The 19972-nt window shown below is 39.0% G+C and overlaps 1 protein-coding gene across 1 annotated transcript; it reads left to right on the plus strand.

The window, feature by feature from the left end:
* Nucleotides 1–2182: 2182 nt before the first annotated feature.
* LOC102781393 (sterile alpha motif domain-containing protein 9-like) lies at nt 2183–9900 on the plus strand. The gene is made up of 4 exons (XM_006799118.3): nt 2183–2742; nt 4430–4487; nt 4575–4639; nt 4819–9900. The coding sequence occupies exons 3-4, from the start codon at nt 4616–4618 to the stop codon at nt 9289–9291; spliced, it is 4497 nt and encodes a 1498-aa protein (XP_006799181.2). The 5' UTR covers nt 2183–2742; nt 4430–4487; nt 4575–4615; the 3' UTR covers nt 9292–9900.
* Nucleotides 9901–19972: the final 10072 nt, after the last annotated feature.

Consider the following 19972-nt stretch of genomic DNA (forward strand, 5'->3'; position numbering starts at 1 on the left):
AAAAAACATATCCTAACCTTAATTACTGGGGGGGAATAATAAATGATGCTCATAGTGAGTAAGAAGTAAACTGAATGCATTTTTTGGACAGAGATTCACTTTTAATGTGTATGTATAATATAATACAGATACATAAAAAACACTCCCGAAACAGAATAAATTATTACAAAATATTAAAAAAAAGAATATAAAAATGGAGGCAACTTTGCCTGTGGTAGAATGTGTATACAATGCATGAAAAAATCTTTACTGCAGATACTAATTTTGTGTTGTAAGATTTATGAGTTTCATGCTTTCATAGTGGTACTTAGGAGAGCTTGACATTTTATCAGGTGATACACACTGTAAAAAGTTTGAGAAACACTGATAAGTGTATGTGTGCTTTTGGAAAACATTTAAAGCTGCCGTACAGAATCTTTGAAACAAGCTTAAAACATTTTTAGAATATAAACAGAGCACTCTGCTTCTCTTTACAGCTCCTCACTCCACCAGGGCTGTTTGGCACTTTCTGATACTGTGCAAATGTGATGTACGTACTGCGGCAGTCATACAGACAAGTGGACGGTCCAAAAGTTGGCCTACCTATTACTGGCTGAGATTTTAGTAGAGTTGTGGCTGAACCACATAAAAATATATCATTAATTTTAATCTCCCCGATCAATTATAATGTTATATGAGTAAAATCAGGTTTTTTCTCTTTGTCAGTTTAACAGTTTCTGTTTTGCCTGTCACTGTTCCCTGTCTCCAAAAGTTGATTCTGTTCATCTGGACGTAGTGTTTTCTGGGAGAAACGTTTCGTCACTCATCCAAGTGACTTCTTCAGTCTCAGCTGACTGCAGGTTTCCCCAATCTTATAAACAGTACATTTGCATAATGACTGAAACCAGCCCACTGAAGGAACAATGGGCTGTGAGGTCAGTTCCTTAATTATAATTATGCAAATTCTCATGACCATTGATCAACAACCACTGACCAAAACCCACTGATCAATGGCCATGAGTACCATTCACAGAGAGTTGGGGAATGGCTGCAATCACAGCATTGTAAGATGGCGAAAGATGTACCCTGTCTGTTTTCTTACCTGGTTCTTCCTGACCTTGTACTTTCTCCTCACGTTCCCCTCTTTCCTCTCTCCCTCTTTGGACTGACAATCATACCCAAATAGATTGTATTCAATTAGATGAAAAATTTAATTAATATAAAAAATACTATTAAGATCACTAACAAAAAGTCCTCTCTCAGTGTACTTTCAACCAAAAGGCAAATAACCAAACCACATGAACATCTAATAAAATATATAAATATTGAAACACTGATCCAACATTATTCTTGATTAACGGATCATCTGATTTTACACTTTTACCTGAATGTGGCTCCTTTTTTTGAAAAAACTTCCTTATATCCATTACGAACCTGGCTGTTTCTCTGTACACAAACACACACACACACACACACACACACACACACACACACACACACACACACACACACACACACACACACCGGGAGTTATAAGGTTAATGGGCATTCAGTCAGTTAGCTAGTTAGTATCCATTTCAAACAGGACAGTGGTAACCAACAGCAGGCTGTGGACAATTATAAGTTTTAGATTTTAAATAGGCTGTATACATTTAAATGGGAGCAACAGGACGGACATATGTCGCTGATTTTACTACAGAGCAGGACGGATTGTAGGGTAGCAAACATCGTCGGAAAACAAGTTTTCAACACAGCAGGTTACCTGGTGTAATGTTTTTCAGCTAAAAAGAAACATGGTCTGACTCCTACCTAACTATATAAAGAGTAACTGAAGGTTAAATGCAGCCAACATGTCCTGTTTTAAGCCAGACACTCCACCTCCGCTCCGCTGCGTCTCAGCCACCATCGCTCTGGCAGAAAGGGGCTAGAGCCAGTAGGGGAGAGGCGAGCTGGAACAAACCATTTTGGGAGGGGGGGGGGTGGTTATCTATAATTTTGTTGCTAAAGTGTTATGTCTCAACCAAGTACTGTATGCTTTTTATATTTTTAGTAGTGTGTCACACAAACAGCAAATATTGTCAAAAAAGTAAGAAATCTTTGCCAAAATGGGCTAAAATCGCCCCTGCTTTCAGCTGTGGCACTCTCTGCTGGGAGGCACGGCGGAGATATCTGCAACTGATGCAGTGATGCGCAGTAGGAGGATGCTTTTAATCCCTCAGTTTTTAATTTTTCCACAATTTTTTTTCCCAGCTCAGTTAAATTTCAGCTCTTAGATATTATACATGTGTTTTAAAATTCAGTGTAACTTACAGTTGAGGAGGAGGGCGCTCTTTGAACCCTGGAACTGAACTTTTCCACTTTCCCACTCCCAGTGGAACATTTCAAGGACCTCATAGACTGACGCACTGACTTATTTGGGAGGGTTTCAGGGATCAAAGGTTTTACAATATCGTTTCACAATTAATCAAGACGACGAAAAGAACATGATACAATGCTGACAAATCACGGAGGAAGTGACCCATCTCGCAACAAGTATCGTTTCGGAAAGAATAATCGAAACACACGGACAGTTTTGGTTAGGTTTCAATTCCTGAGAATAACCCGCCCAGCTGAAGTCTTCTTCCTCAGTCTTCTCTCATCTGTATCCTCCGCAAACAAGGAGGAGAAGCCTCTTTGTTTTATTGCTCTCCAAAACAGCTACATTAACCTGGCTACGGAGCTCAGCTTTAAACCGAGAGGACTGAAGAGCGGACTGAATGAAATGTGAGTGAGTTTTGGTCAGTATTTGTTTTGAGCCTTCATTGTTATAAAGATCAATGGAAAAATAGTAAATGCGTAGTAAGGATGCAACCAGTTATTTTTTGTGGTTCTTCGTTTTACTTTACAGGGTTTGCCTTTCTAAGATGACACTTCGCTTACTTATATTATCTTACATTACATATCTTCCTGTCTCCACTTAATACCTACTGTATCACATGTAAAAAGAAAAAAGTCAGTCTGCTCGGGTCCTTAAACAGTTTTTGAATGATTCTGTTGGTTCTGTTGCCTTAAGTCTTTTGGATTTGTGGATTGAACAAAAACATTAAACACTAAAGCCACTTCCTGGTTTTATTCTAACCTCTAGCTGGCATTGTAGAGCACACCACTGAAACCACTGGTGTGCTTCTGAATCAGAAGTACGGAAGAGGATTAGAACCATTAAAAAATGTGGGGAGTCATTTGGAATTGTAATAGAAAATTTCTATTATTCTCATTTAAAGTGTTTAAGTGGCTTATGCATATGCCTAGTTTTAACACTGTAATAGACTGTTCAGTGTAAGTTTCTAAAACTATATTAACTTATTTCAGCCTCAGTAGTTGGAGAAGACAACTCCCTTTGCAGGTGCTAATAATGCCAAGGGCACAAAACAACGAGCCTTGTGATGTGTGGTGTGGTATGATAAGTTTGTGACTTTTTCCCTCTTCCTTGTAATGGATAAAGAAGTGGGAGCACTACTTCTGTTTCAGAGCTCTCATGACTGTAGAACTGTGATGTTTGATTTGTGTTAGCTCTCCTGCTTACAGTAATTTAAATGCCTTGACCACAGCTGACCGTGTTGCAGACTTTATAAACAGAAAATTCCACCACATATTTTTTTCTTTGTGATTTCCAGTGGCCCTAATCCTCTTCCATACAGAGAAAACAGATACGATCATGTTTAAAATAATTTAGCTTAGTAGCAAAACTACTGTTATTGTAATTGTAATAATTGTCCTGAACATAATAAATTCAGATTTCTGTTTCACTGACACTAAATCATGCTACAAATTCGATTCCAAAACTGATTATTTTATTGCAACGGGGTTACTACAAAAAATTCAGGCAGCTTTCTTAATCCTAATAATGTATGTAAATGTTTTTTCTTAATTTTGTATCATTAGAATATATTTCACCAAGGACCACACTAGAAAAACAGAATCATGTCAAGGGCTTGACATATGTACTTTGCTTTAATTCAGTCAGTACACAGTTCCACAGAGGCTTCTCATGCAAGCACACTGCACCATACAACTGACTCAAAACATCTTACTATGTAATATGCCACATAGTGCACCTGAGCCAAAGAGCAGAGCCTTCTGCCAATAAACCATCTGCACATGAAAATTAAACTTTTCTTTAAAACTCATCATTACTCCTCACTTTGAGATCAGTGAACCTCTGTTTCCTCTGCCTTCACCCTGTAATCAATACTTTGCACCTATCGAGACCACAGAAATAAAGGAGACCAAAAACTGTATATATACTGAAATCCTGTATAGCAAAGCACATCTTAACGATTATTGAGATTAACAATGTCATACATATTCCCCCTGAAACTAAATAAATTAGTCTCGTTGGTTCTTAAATCCCTCCCTTGTTACTCCTAAACTGCCTCAGCCATGTGTTTATAATACTTCTACTTTTTTGCAGCATTACCAATATGTGTGAAAAGTTGACCAGCCATCATTAATGATCAGGAAAAATTAAGGTGAGGCTGAACTTGCTTAATTTTAGTTACTATCAATACAGTTCCTTTTCCTCTATTGCTAATATTTCTATTTAAATTATTTTGTAGCATCACTAACCTATATTTGTGAAAGAGGAAGCAGTACTGTCATGGCAGATCAAGGTGAAATGAAGGTAAGTAAAAATTGAAAAATGCTTCAATAAAACAAATGTTAAAAAATGAGCTTTTATAAATTAAAACATAGGTTCATGTTTTAAACTGTTCCACATAATACTAGACATAGTCACTAAATATTGAAGTGTCTAATAATTAATTTAGAAATTAGGAATGTTAACTGGACTTTATATTTCAGTGCCAGGAGGATGATCTGTCATCAGACATACAAGATTGGAGTAAACATCAAGTGAGACAATGGGTTCTCCAGTTGGATCGCGTGGATGACAAAGTTGCTGAAATATTGTTTAATGAAGACATCAATGGTGAAAGTCTTCTGCTTTTAGATACAACTGACTTAACCAAAATTGGTGTGACTTTTGGACCAGCTAAACTTCTCATTCGTGCCAGAGATGAAGTTGTGAAATTTAAAAAAGAAGAGCCAGTAGGTTCTAGAAACCAGCCTGGGAAACCGTGCAAACCGTATCCATTTTGTAGATACCACGATACATTCAGATACATGGAAAGCAGCATTCTTGATGTTACAGAATCAGGTGCCTCAGATTTGATTGAACCCTGCCACGAGTACAAAGCTTTCACCAGCACAACAGAAGAAACTAAAATGAACAAGTTCACATCTGAGGTCATTCGCTTTGCAGCTGCCTGCATGAACAGCCGCACCAACGGCACCATACATTTTGGAATAGGAGACAAACCGGAGTTCACCCACGGTCAAGTGTTGGGAGTGGTTGTTGAGGACAGAGAGGCTTTTGCAAATGAACTAAAATCTGCCATTGATGGGTATTTTGAATATAAACATAAACAAGCTGCTCAGACATGCATCAAACCTCCACGATTTGTTGGAGTTCTCAACAAGAACATGACATCATCTGACAAATGTGTCATAGAAGTCGACGTTGTTCCAGAGACTACGATCTGTGAAGAAAACAGCTACCACACATACACCATAAAAAAGGGCAAGAAAAAAGGCAAAATGAAAGAAACCGAATTGGAACCATCAAAGTGTTTCTTTATCCGTGATGGTGGTAGCAGTACAAATCTTCTTGCGCAACCAAACAAGCGAGAATACGAGCAGTTTCTAGAAAGTATTGCTCAGCGATTAGAACTCCGGAAAAAGGCAGAAGAGAAGCACCTCAATGTGATAAAAAACAGCACTCAGGGCTCTAGACTCAGTCACATGATCACTGGTGGCTCTCTGTCTTTAGATAAATCAAATGTTGAGCAGTATGTGATAATAACTAACAAATCACACCCAAGCCAGTTAGACTATCTAAAATTTCTTGTAGATCTGAACCCAACAGCGGTGTTGGACTTTGATCCAGAATCAGCTAAAGAGGGATTAGAGCAATATTTTGACCAGCAGAGCCCAGTAAATGTTCATTCACCGGCACGATATAAAATCACAGAAGGAATTGAAGACATTGCGAACAAGTTGAAATTAACTCAAAACACCAGCTGGGTGTTCTGCAATGGAGGCATTGAGCATGAGTCGCCCTCAGACATTGACCAGTGGTTAATGGATAAGGGAGCCTCCGTCAGAGATGTGATTTCCTTCTTGTGTCGCAAAGATGTCCTTCCAAACAAGAGGTTCCTCGTCATTTTTTTAATTTTGTCAAGAGTGAGTGAGAAGATGGACCCCCTTGTGGAGACTTTCAGTACATTCTGGCAGGAACTCAGAGGCACAGATCAGATCCTTTGCATATGTGACAATGACAAAGCATTCAACTCCTGGAGAGACTTAATTGAGGCTCGATGTGGAATCGACATCTCACGTAGATGCATACATGATCTCAGCTTTGCAGAAGTCAATGGCACTATCCTTAGCCTTTGGTCAGAGAATCGCAGATCCAGTCGTTTCCTACCATGTGGTGGGGGAAGCAAAGTGCTATTTGAGAAGAAAGTAGAGCGAAGTCTGAATACTTTAGATGTCCTTTGTGTGAACCAATGTGAAGGAGGAAATGAGGAAAAAAATGTGATAGAGGAGAACTTCTACAAGGGTGGAAAGGTGACGTGGTGGAATTTCTATTTCTCGGAGCAGCCCGGATCCACACCATTTATCAAACGAGACCACTTTGACTACATCAAGGATACAATCATGCCTGATTTATCCTCTCTGAGAAAAGCCTGTGTGTTGTTTAACCTCATGCATGTACCTGGATGTGGTGGGACAACTTTGGCTATGCACATATTGTGGTCTCTCCGGAACACATTTCGTTGTGCTGTCCTCAGGAACAACAATGCTGACTTTGCTGAAGTAGCTGATCAAGTGGTCAAAGTTCTCATGTATGACCATCAAGAGCAGTTACCAAGTGTCCCTGTTTTGCTTATGATAGATGACTTTGATGATATGGAAAAAGTATTTGACTTGCAGCAGCTCATTGAAAAAGAATGCGAAGAGAAAAAAATTCAGTCTAAGTCTGCGCAGGTGGTTCTCTTGAACTGCATGAGATCAGAGTCTTCTGAAACGACTGGGCAAACTGCAGATACTGTATTCATTGGAAATAATCTCTCTGAGAGGGAACAGAAACAGTTTGAGGAAAAACTAGTTGAAATTGAGAAAACTTACAAAAACACTGAAACATTCTATGGTTTCATGATCATGAAGAAGAACTTTAAGTCAGAATACATTGAGAGTGTGGTCCGCAACACACTGAAGAGCTTCAATGTGAATCAGAAAAATGCCCAGCTTCTTGCAGTTTTAATTCTGTTGGATGTTTACTGCCGTGGGGCTTCTCTATCAGTCTCTCTGTGTGAGGAATTCCTTGACCTTCAACCAAAACCGTTTTGTGGATCCAACAAAGTTGAATGTGGTTTTGGAAAATTTTCTACTTTTATAACCAGCTGTTCAGTTCAGGGTAAGGTAGTCTTCAGAGCTGTGAAAATGATCCACTCAAGAATTGCAAAGCAGTGTTTGTTGGAACTTAAAGTAACACACAATGTGAAGAAAGCTGACATTACTGACATTCTGTTGACTACAGACACGTTTTATGAAAGCACACAAGGCAAAAGCAAGCTCCTGCAAGACGTTCACCACATTTTGGTCAAGCGATATCATGAATTAGAGGAATCACAGTTCTCTCCACTCATTCAGGACATTGCAAATGAAACACCTGGACTGGAAGAGATGGTGTTAAAAAATGCCTCAAAGAGATATGAGAAAGATCCCATTGTCTCCCAGTTACTCGCCCGGTACTATTACCTGAGAAAGAAAGATTTTGTAGAGGCAAAATTTTGGGCAAAAAAAGCAAAAGATCTTTACAAAGACAACTCCTATATTGCAGATACATCTGCACAAGTGATCAAGCATGAGTTTAAGAATGCCATTGCAGACTGCAAGGAAGAACCCATCAGTCCAGAGAAACTGAAAACACTTCTGAAACTGGCTCAGTCAGCATTGGAAGCATTCCAGGAAACACAGAACCTTGCAAAGAAGGAGTCACTCCGACGATTACAAATCAAAACAGACAACTGTACTTTCAACACTTCTGGCTGCCTGGGAGAAATTCAGGTTGGTGTGCTTGTCACTGATGTGCTGGCAAAGACCCCTATGTTCTCTTCTGATGGTCTTCGTCATGACATAATGAGCCAGGTTCTTTCTGGAGATCTTAAACTTTCCGACCTAGAAAGTAAGGATCGTTGGCACACCAAAAACAAACCCTACTATGTCATTCTGAAACACTTTGAGGATGTACTTTACAACCTCAAATACAGGATGAAGAAGAACTTTGACTTCCTTGACAATTTTTATGTAAATCTGGGCTCCAGATTTGGAATGAAAGATAGCCGTGAGCAAATGTCCCAAAATGAGCTTTTCAGATGTTTCAGACATTATGCAAAGGTTTTCTGTAAGACAGATTCTGCATCTCTTTTGAAGAATAAAACCTTGCACACCATGTTGGAACTACACCAGATGAGACAGTTCCTGGAAGAGGAAAAGGCTGACACCTATTCTGGGATTCTGAGCTGTCTCTCAAATGAAACCTCAACTGTAAAGTTGGAAAAGATTGCCAAACAGTATCTTTTTATTTGTCAGCGTCGCCCAACTCCAAAGGAGAAAGTGAACTTTATCTATGTCAATGTTGTGTTGAGTCGTCTTAAACTGGAATCACATCTGTTACGGCCATATGAAGCCATGGTAAATCTTCTCCCCCAAGTTCTTTGTGGGCAAATCCCACTGAGTGAGAGTTTGCCGCTCTACTTCATTGCAGTTCTGCTGTTATGGCCAGAGCCAAACCGTCCGGTATATAGAGAACTTGGAAGGTACATCTCACAGATGAAAACCTCTTATCATGCAGAGATGAAGGAAGTGTACAATGGCAAGAGTCCCGTTATTCATTTCCTCCTGGGAAAGAAGCCTGGTTATGAACGACTGGTCCACATTGGAGAGATCAAAAAGTGCATTGCGGATGGGCAACAGCAGTTTGCCTCCATGTGGGGAAGTGGCAAAATATGGAAGGAGAAGAAGGTGGAGGAGCTCCTTTATAGGGTCACAGGGGAGGTGCATAGTGATTGCATAATGGCAGATACTGGTTTTCCAGTCACCCCAATGTATCGAAGCCAGATTAGTGGGCATGCAGAGGGGTCAAAAGTGTCATTCTTCATAGGTTTCTCCATGAGAGGACCTGTTGCATTTGACATTGGACAAAAATGATTATGCATGGTCATGACAGAGCTGAGACACGCTGGCTTTTTCTGGCAGAGTTTGCACTGGACATCTGAATAATTGTCGTCTTTGGCTTATATGTGATTATGTTTTCCTGTGTACTTTACATAAATGATGTTTGTATTTTTGTTATTGTTGCAAGGGGTGGGGGCATTTGTCATACAAAACCTTTGAGCAATGTCTTAACAACATTTACACTGTAGCTCACAAGTCACTGCATATGTTAAAGTCTTTTTTAATAACTGATATGTGATATTTGAAAATGAATGTAACTGTTACTGGTTGGCACATTTTAGGTTATATTACTGAAAGTGATATATGATGGATTTAATAGTATAGTTAAATCTTTTTTTTTTATAGTACATTTATATTTGATTTGTGTACTTTTGTACTACTAATTTTTTGCATAATGATTATTTGATTAATACAACTAAGTTGTATATGAAGTTGTCTAACGTTTAAAATTCCAATACTTGATGTTTTATCATATTGTCTTATATTACTTTTGCAGTTTTTGCAACATGATTTGTTTTTCGTTTTCCATGTAAAATCTAGCACTGAGTTTGGCAATACCTTTGCTGCCTAATAAAGATGTACTGTAACATTACTATGTAAGGGTTACTTTAAAATGCACTGCACATGCACTCAAATAGTTATATGTAGACTCCAGAAATGAAGAAGTGCATAACTATGTTCAAATTAGGGGGGAAATGAAATTGAATTGATCAGTTTAGGTCATATGCAAAAGCTCTAAGAAGCATTTGCATTATATAACCCCGTGACTGCTCCTCATACAGCCTAAAGTATGAGATGCTTTATGCTTTTTTTGGATGACAGACCAAAAAAGGAAGAAATGGTATTTATGAAACATAAAACAATGCAGGATATATAGTTAAAAATGGATAACTACAGTTTATTGTCATGCAAACAATAAAATGCATATATTCAGGCAGCTAATATGGTAAAAAGTGAATGGTTAACAGGGCAGTGCTGCTCTCTTTTATCTTCCCATCTACTTCCCCCCTGCCCTGCACAGGCTTGTGAACACACAGGCTCCACACGGTGTTACCTATCATCATACCTGTGGGTCAGGATGATAGGTAAAGTATGGAGTCTCGCTGAATGTGGGTGCTACTTTCTGGGCTTTGTAAGTATAAGTTAATGGCCCCCAGAGACACATCTAGTCCCTCTCACACTCATGGCTAAGCAGCAGATGGCTCACCATGTGACACACATCAATAAGAGATTACATTTCTAAATCTGACACAAGATAGTGAACATCACCACTGCATTTCTTCTGTGAAGGCCTTTAATGCATCTTCAATTTTGGATGATATTAACCTGCAATGGAAAACAGTTTAATTTGCTAAAAGGGCATTTTAATATTAATAGGTACAATGTTAGTACGCTAACATTGAGTGTATGTTTGTCTACAAACTACATAAGTAGTTAAGTACACTAATATAGAGAGGTAGAGCTTTTGCAGAATTTAACTAAAACGTACCACCAGGGGGCAGCAACTCATTTGTTTTATTAGGAAAAGCCAACAGTGTGTGAGAGAGAAGTAATTCTGAATTACAAGCTGAACAGTATCTGCAGCTGAAATCATTTTGTAGCTTTTATAATGGTATTTTGGGTTTTAGTTGAAAATCTCTGTGGCTTTTCCCTCCATACTGTATGCTGACAGTAAAAACAGATATATTAAAGTGGTTTTAAAAAAGTCCAGTTGATCAAATTTTCTGAGCTCTGATGATATAATCGCAGGTGATTTAATTAAAATCCTGATATTAATTGTCCATACTCTAATAAGATGCCTGTTCAAATTAAATCCACCAATCAGAAACAGGCCTGAGATGTAATCTGCTAATCCAAATGATCCAGTGAACTGATTTAAAATCACGAACTGAAAATAATTGCCCACATTTGAATCAGCTGTCAGTTGCCACGGTGATATCATCTCTCATCACTCACTGTCACTCTATATCCCTGTTAAATTTGGCCCGGCACACCTCTTGATAAACTGTTTCTAAATCTGAGACCGTAACTCATTTTTAAATGGTTTTTGAACCATAAGAATCCCAAGGACTTGCTGTACATGTTAATGGTTTCAAAAATATGGTCATGGTAAGAAAATTTCAAAAAAGGGGGCAGCCCTGCCTTTACTGGACAATCAGTGAAAATATAATAGATCTCTATGCAGCTGCTAGGTGGGATACCTGTCACTTGGATGGCTCCAGAGCAAAGAGTGTGAGAATGCTGCCTTAAAGAGGATAATTGCTACCATTTCTTTCTATATTCTGATGGGTGATTGATGGCTTTTGAGTGAAAACTGTGAATTTGGTGTCAGGTTTGAGTAAAAAAAAACCCTCTCCTTCGCCCACTCACTGTCAGTTTGTCCCTCCACTCAGCACAGAGCTGCAACATAAGCTCAGAAATGGACTAAAAAAAACCCACAAAACTAAAATACAACTGAACAGAAAAAATAGTTTAATATCTTGGATCTGGCTTACGATTTGATTGGTGTCTCTGCAACTGCTAAAGTTAAAGCTCAAATTAAGCAAAGTTCGAAGCTGAACAGTCGATCTGCTCGCACCCTAGAGGTATATAAACTAGTTAAATATACAAAAACATAAACAAAAAGAAAAATTAGGCTGTCGCGCCAGTAAACGTGTTTGTGGTTCGACCTTTATCGTTTGTTTTTTTAACTTAAATTTTAATACAATTCAAGTAGAATTTATAAATGAACTTCACCATAACGCCAATGCATTATATTAATACTTTAGACAGAGTACCCACTGTTTCTTTATGCACAGATGGCTTATTCTTCCTGATTTCTTCTGTTTTTCTGACACGAGTCAGACGATATTTCCAAGTATAAGTACCCCTGCACCACATGGCTGAAAGCAATCTTTAGAAGGTCACTTCTGGGGGTCAGAAGGTCATCATTCTGGTGATAAGTATAGCCTTTCTCTACCATATTATGGAGCAAGTTAGATGTGTGAGCTATCTATAGACGTAGATTCAGAAGAACACATGCTGTAAATCTTTTAGCAGCTTCACTTGGACGTAGCTTGGCAACCTGAGATGTTACATTTAGATGAGTCATGTCACTGTAATTCGTTGACATTCATACCAAAGTGAAACTTTAGGCATATGGGAGGTGAAAAGGTCAAAGTGGCCATGTGAGTGAAACTCGATGCTCCTGCCAGAGAAAGGAGCTTCTGCTGCTTCACACAATGTGAATTCGAGAACTAAAAGTGAGTCCTTTTGATGAAGAACACATTTTAAAATACTTTAAAGTTAATTTAGCCAGACGCTCATATAATAATATCATAATACTACATAACACTATAATATTATGGTTGCTAGTACACATAATCCACTATCAAAATATTGCCTGTATCATCCAAAACTAGTAATTTCTGCAGCAGAATTTGATGAGTGAAATTGTGAAACACTTTCTTTATATCATCACAGTACGGTCAAAGGTAAAACGAAGCCAATGCGGCACCTGCAACGCTGACACAACCTCACCAACCAGTGATATTCATACCATTTATAAAATGCATTAAAAGGTTCATCTTATGACTATCAAAAAACGATACACTACCATGTTTTATTCATTAAAAAAAAGTCATTACTATAAATGGTCATGTACACAGGATTTACATTTAAACGGTACTATTTATAATTACCCTCTGTAAATTTTAAGACTAATTATCATCACTGGAGGCAGTGTTTTACGAGCGTGTGAGTTGAAATGTTGCCAAACCTGTTCTGCTGTTCTTTAAACCATTGATAATTCTCTCTCTATATATATCCATACCTATGTTCCATCCATCAGCTTCCACTTGATGTCCTTTTTCAGGGTCGCCTATCCCAGCTGTCTTAGGGCGAGTGCAGTGCAGGGTGTACCCTGGACAGGTCGCCAGGTTGTCTGTCATGGGGCTAACACCTATACACAGAGAACCATTCACACTCACACCTATAGAGTTTCCAATTAACCTTTGGACTGTGGGAGGAAGCCATAGGACCCGTGGAAAACCCCCGCAAAGACAGGGAGAACATGCAAACTCCACGCAGAAACACGCCGGCCTGATGGTGGAATTGAACTCAGGACCTTCTTGCTGTGAGGCAATAGTGCTAACCACCGTGCAACCGTGCTGCCCATTGTTATTGCAATGATAATGCTGTGTCGATTTAGCTCCTGCACCATGTTGTAGTCCATATTGGTATTACACAAACACAACTGGTCCTCGTTCACCTTCAGCTGATATCACTTCAACACAATACACAGAGGTCAGTACAAATACATAAAGTCATTGTGGTTGTTTTTTTTTTTCAATTCTGCTGCAAAGAAAAAACATCCGTGAAAACTTTCACCAGAAGGTGGCAGCATGAGTCTAGTTGCTCACCCAGGAACCGAACGTTTCAGTTCATTTAAAAGATTTCAAACTCTTTAGGCGTAGGTTTGTTTTTTAGTTTTTTTTTAAAGATCTTTAACTAAACACAGGAATTAGCAAGTAGCAAGAGGCATGAAGAATACTGAGTCACGATATAAACCGAACATGCACGCTGCACAATATTTGCCCTGTGTCAGAGTGATTTTGATGAATGACTTCCTCCTGCAGGGAGCGTGTTAGAGCTGTGTAACACTAATCTGAGCTCACAGGCCCGACTGACTAAGGCCTTTGTTGCAGGAGAAAGAAATCTGTTCACCCTCGCTCTCACTCTCTTTTCTCTGGCAGCCTGATGATTTTTTTTTTACATTTTTGATGGACTGAAAAGCATGTGTGTTCCTTCAGCGGTCAGCGAGGGTGAAAATGATCCCGATCATCTTGTGCCATTCTGCCATAAAGCACAGCTGTCCACCCAACATTAGCACATCTGTGAAAAACTGAGCCGGCTGAAAATCGGAAGAAAAACTCTAGGTCGGATGTGCCATCGGAGATTTTGCCCCTCACAAATGCTGCAATAATACATCCCATTCACGATACTTTACTGCAGAGATCATAAAGCAGATTTAGAGGATTGGAATAAACATTTTTGTGAACTTTGGAAGAGCGAGCTACAGGCTGCACTGTCCCACTTGCTTTTATGAGTAATGTCATGTTTTTTCAGCAAAGTCAGTAATCGCAGATTTTAAAATATGGATAAAGAAGTTTCCCACAGCCCCCTCAGCCACGGTTCTCATCCAGCCTAAAATACACCACCCTGTTGACCTTTCTCCCAGAAGTCCACCACCACCCATCCCAGCCCCCCAACTCTGTCTGCTCCCTTTGAATTATAACCTTTGCTCACTGGAGGCAGCACAATGTGACGATTGTGATTGTATTTTAATTCTGATGGCCAAGTGAAAAAAGATAGCTTCCTCTGAGAATGGGCTAGATTTATGGGCCCTGTCTTGGCCGCTGGCCCCACATCCTCTCTGATCTGCTTTTACTCCAACGACCCCTCGACCCCCGGGGGTCATTAGAGAGCCCCCGAATGGTGCGGCTGGCCACCAGCCCATCTCATACTGCTTGTTTTCCAATCAAATCACTATATTTAACGGGGACACGAGCCCAGGGCCAAGTCCAAACAGACATCTGTTTGAAATTGTTCCTCGCAATTATTTCACACAGAAGTTCTCCCTTTGCAACCCCCCCGCTGCACTCCTCGCCCCACTTTGGTCTTTTGTTTGTTGTTGTTTGTTTTCAGCTAAACCTCCCCCTCTGGACTGCTAATGGACAGAAATGAGCAGGGGGAAGTGAGAGGGAGGGTTTCAGGGTTGGTGGTGAGGGTCTGGCTCCTGGAACCGCTGTCACTGAGATATGCAGCCAGAGGAGAAAAGCAGAACCAGCCAGGGGTTTTTGATTCAGTACAAAGCAGGTTTTTCACTCTGAACAGGGAGCAGCTTTTACACTCAGGGGCCCTGAACCGCTGCCAGCTCACAATGACGTCTGCATCAGGACCATCACTCTGTGGCTTTTATACCTTAGTGACAGCATGTTGTGTAAACATGGCTAATCTGATCGAAGAAAGTGCACTTGCTATAATGGTTATGAACATTTGCTTTACTTTCTTGTTAAGACAAAAAAATATATACATTTTTTTAGTCACTGTAGGTATCTCATTCATCTGGCCTACGATGCAGAATAATTCTATTTGATCCTGAAATTACACTTCCCAAATGACAATGTGTGCTGTGGGTGCATCACCGTCTTATTCTTGTACCCTTTAGGGACTAAGAACATCAATCAACGCTGTTCATATGTGGCTAGAACCAAAAGTTCTTCCCTCTTTTGACACTTTGTAGAAACATGCGTCACATGTTGGTTTTGGACTCTTGATATTGTTTTGACTTCTGCCATGTTGGGCTTTTAGCACTAAAAATAACATCCAACCTAATCATCTAAATATGATTATCAACTAAGGCTAGCTAGCTTGACTTCATCAATAGACTGTATGGGAGCATCAGATAACAACCATAGAAAATCCTAGAATTTCACTCACCAATATTGAAACTCAGACTTCTTGGATTGGCCTGTTTGTACAATTAAATGCAAAAGAAGCCACGTTATTGGTCAGTTAATTGAATTAAAAATGCTCCAAAAGGCTCCAACAGCACAGACACAGTCCAACGGTCCAGTTCATGGACTCTATTTAGCTAAGGTGAAACTTAGCAGATACCTACCATATACAGCCAACTGTGTCACCATCCATCTGTCATTCAACGAGACCATGATAACCTGATAATGCAACCTTTAAACAGGCGAGTTGTAAAAATTTTCACCGCTGTAAAATTGTTATGAAAGGTAAAATTCACTAAAGTTTAAAACTAAAATTTATAGAAGTCTGTTAGCATGTTTACTTCTCCTGTAAAGTTTTTTGTAGAAACACAGAAAAAACAGAAATATTTTTAGGAACTGAAGTTTTTTGTCAGGAAAATTTAAAAAAAAAATCTTTCTGGCTGGGAAAAATATGGGAATAAATCTTTTACTTGTGATTTTCCTGCAGCTAAACACACCATTGCAGCTAAATACAATTTACGCTCAGTAATATTCACTGGATATGTAGATATTATGCATAAATGAAGTAATAATAATTAAACGCGTGACATTGCTGAGAATTGTTCTCAAGTTTAGCTCAGAATAGCTGTGCAGCTGTAGAGGCTGTGTTGGATATTTAAGTGTGTAGCAGGGGTGTGCCGTTGCGAGTCAAAAAGATGCTCTTAGTCACCCCCACCCATGTAGATGTGTGATAATGCTTTGTCACCTAAAATGGGACATTTTGACACTTTGGAGTGCTAAAAGCCGACATATCAGTGAGGCCTTCTGTGCTGTACCTGAGTTACACTAAAAGCCTGCCCTGGATTTTTCTTCAGGATTTTTTGACAAGACTAAGAGAAAAGATCTTTTTCTATACATATTTTTGGAGGATTGAACCCAATGTTGATTTGTTTATGATTTATTAGATGACTATTTCTTCAGTTAAAGATACCGCAGGTTGCTACTATTAACTGTGCACACATACATGTAATAAGTACCTTTAGAAAATGTGTATAAACCTTGTTACAACACCACATAAAATATTCTTAGTCAGCCCTGAACTAGAAATAAGAACATATGTGACAAAGTTATGGCTGCATACTTATGGAAACAATTTTATTTACTTAAGATAACAAGTGACAGACACACTGGGAATTATCACTCAAGTGCATGCTTTTCTTTTGCTCTCAGTACTTTCAGAGATGTTCATCTTTATTTGCTTGTATTTGAATAGAAATGGGCAACTTCCAGGCTAAAAAATAAACCAGAAACCTGCAGCTCTTCTAATGTTTGCTTGAAGCTGGCTTCTAAAGTAAAAAAAAAAAGGGTAAAAGACTTCATGCAGTGCTTGTTTTATAGTCCTGTGGTTGTTACAACAGAAATATTCACAAAACTTTTCACGGGATGTGTTTTGTCTGTTCCAAACTCCATTTGGATACAGGAAGGACTTGGGAATGTGCTGCTTTGGATAACAGGTTCAGAACTACTAGCTGTCTCGGGGATCAACTGTTACTGATTTAAGTCACTGAAGTGCTGCTGGTTACTTTTAGATCACTAATGTTGTCAGTGTTGGGACTAACGCGTTATTAAGTAACGCGTTACAGTAACTACGTTATTATTGTGGTAACGAGCACGGTAACTAGTTATTATGCCAAAACCAGGAACGCGTTACTCGTTACTGGGATTTAGATAGGCTTGTTATTTGTTACTTCGTGTGGTGGCTATCGCGGAGCTTCCACAGATTCAGTAACATTAGCAAGTGGTGGAGGCCAGCAGGTGGATGAAGGAAAGGGGAGGCAAGAGGAGAGACCCGAAGCGGCCGCCGGCCATGTAGGGCATTAAAAGGGAAAGGGAGGCACAAGGAAATACTTTCTTATTCTCATTTAAAATGTCTCACTTCTAAAAAAATAATTATCTGAGTCTTACAACAAACGATTGATAGATTGATACATATATACCATCAGAACAGTGTACATCACTGTCACAACAGCGTTTGTTTTCATTCAAAGGCTTTATGATTTTTCCTATAATGGTGGGCCAGTCTCTAGTCAAAATGCCCGGGACGATTTTTTGTCCCAGTCCAGCCCTGTATGCAGCTCATCTGCAGTCTGGTGTTACCTACATCTTCCTATTCAGAAGGCAGAATTTCCGAGTTCTGAGTACAATCGAAAACACCACGACTGCAGTTTTTGTGTTGGATGTAAAAAGCAGGCTAGGATAGAATCAGGCGTGGGATTTCTCTCGTGGAAATGTGCACATTATTTTTTCCTTTCTATTGGTAGGTGACACAGTGCTTACACACAGTAAGCAAGCTAGAAGACTGGCAATCTTGCTGGGTATCCAGTTACGGAAGCAACACATTAACAAGAGAATTCTGAGTAAAACTAAAGTTACTTTCCCTAGTAACTAGTTACTCTGAAAGTAACGAGTAACTTGAAGTAACTGAGTTACTTTTGATAGAAGTAACTAGTAATGTAACTAAGTTACTAATTTAAAGTAACTTACCCAACACTGCTAATGATGGATTTGCCTGAAAAATAAAGTGTGTTGTTACAAGGTTATTTAACACTAGTTAGTAGGGATTTGCATTTGTGGAACTGTGATGGAACTTGCTAACAAGGTAGCCAGCATTAGCTTAGCAAGTCTGTTTCTAGTCTAACTAACATTGAGTTTCACTGATGGTGCAGTTTTTTTTTGTACCTTTAAATTTTTATATTTCAAAGTCTAAGATCTAATGTCAAGATATCTTTCCCACGATAGATAGTTTTTTGTTTCTTTTTTGGTGTTTTCAGTTTGGTTTATTCATAGTTTCTGATTAATGTTAGGTTAAAGTTTTGATTTCCTGTTGTTTACCTGTTATTGTTTCAGTATTTTAGGTGTTGTTCTTGTAACTTAAGAAATCAGCTCACTGTTGTGTTATTTAAATGTGGTTCCTTGTGTTTGTTACTCTAACCTCTCTGCGCCCTTTGATATCATGTTTAGTGTGTGTTCTGTATTTTGGTGAACTTTAGATATTTTGTTTGGTTTCATTGTTCTTGTTCATAACTTGAGATTTTGATTTATACACTAGAATTCTGATCCCTTAGTTCATGTATTTGACTCCTAGTCACTGTTTATAGAGCCTGAGTTTCCTCAGTGGCCCTTTTGTACAGTGTAGTTCGTTTCTGAGTAGTAGTTAACCTTTGAGTTACTTCCTATTTTATTTTGGTAGTTTGTTGCCTCCTGTTTAGGTTCAGTTTTCATCCTTCCCTGTCTTGTTGTCTTGATTGTCCTACCTGTGTCCAGTTTGACCCAGCTGTTTCCACTTCCCTGATTACCCCATATGGCTAGAAGTACTGTCTCCCTTCTGTCTTTATCACAGTGTCATCAACCACCCTGACATGAAGATGATATTTTAAATATCTTTTCACACAGAATTCATTTTCCTTTATTACCAAGTGATCAGCTACACGTCCCAGTGACAGTGTTAGGAATAATATACTGGGTTTTTATCATTTATCATTATCTTTGATCTATTTCTGTATTTAAATTAATATAAAAACTTTACATAAACATAACTCACTTTTCATTCACTACTTGATGGCCATACTGGCTGTGTGGGATATTTAGGGAATGTGCATCAGCACAGTGATAATGACTCAGTGTCTGAATTCCTTTTGTAAATTGGCTTAATTAAAATTTGCAGTTGAAGAGGCATTTGACACTTGTCCATTTTTAATAAGCGGGAACCTTTGATGGTTACCTAGTAAACCAAAATTCACTCGACGTGGACAGTGATGAGCAGCTTTCAGTGTATTTTTGGATGACGTGCAGTCAAATTCAAGCGGTTTAAAGTGATGCAAGAAGCTGATGGTGAATGAAAGAATTAGATCTCAAAACATCACAACACTTTTTCCTTCCTTCTAACTGCACTGCTTGGTTTTATTGTCCCACACAAACCTGCAGTGTGAGCTAACTTTATGTGGCATTGTGCATTGAATGGAAGGAAACAATTTGTGTTTTGTCTAAGCAGGTTTATGTTCGCAGACCTCCTTCCTTGCCTGAAGGGACAGAATAACGAATATATGATATCTGTGAGATGCTCAGGCCTTGTTCTTAAGTCACTAGGTGGAACTCAAAGAAACCCGACCCCACAGCTT

This window comes from Neolamprologus brichardi, chromosome 16, assembly GCF_056152115.1.
Source record: "Neolamprologus brichardi isolate AB-2024 chromosome 16, ASM5615211v1, whole genome shotgun sequence".
Classification (NCBI taxonomy): Eukaryota; Metazoa; Chordata; class Actinopteri; order Cichliformes; family Cichlidae; genus Neolamprologus; species Neolamprologus brichardi.

What these genes read in the sequence shown, in the direction of transcription:
- LOC102781393 (XM_006799118.3), top strand. Translation starts at nt 4,616, where the DNA reads ATGGCAGATCAAGGTGAAATGAAG. An exon ending in CAGATCAAGGTGAAATGAAG is followed by an intron (nt 4,640 to 4,818) that starts GTAAGTAAAAAT and finishes TTTATATTTCAG; the next exon opens with TGCCAGGAGGATGATCTGTC.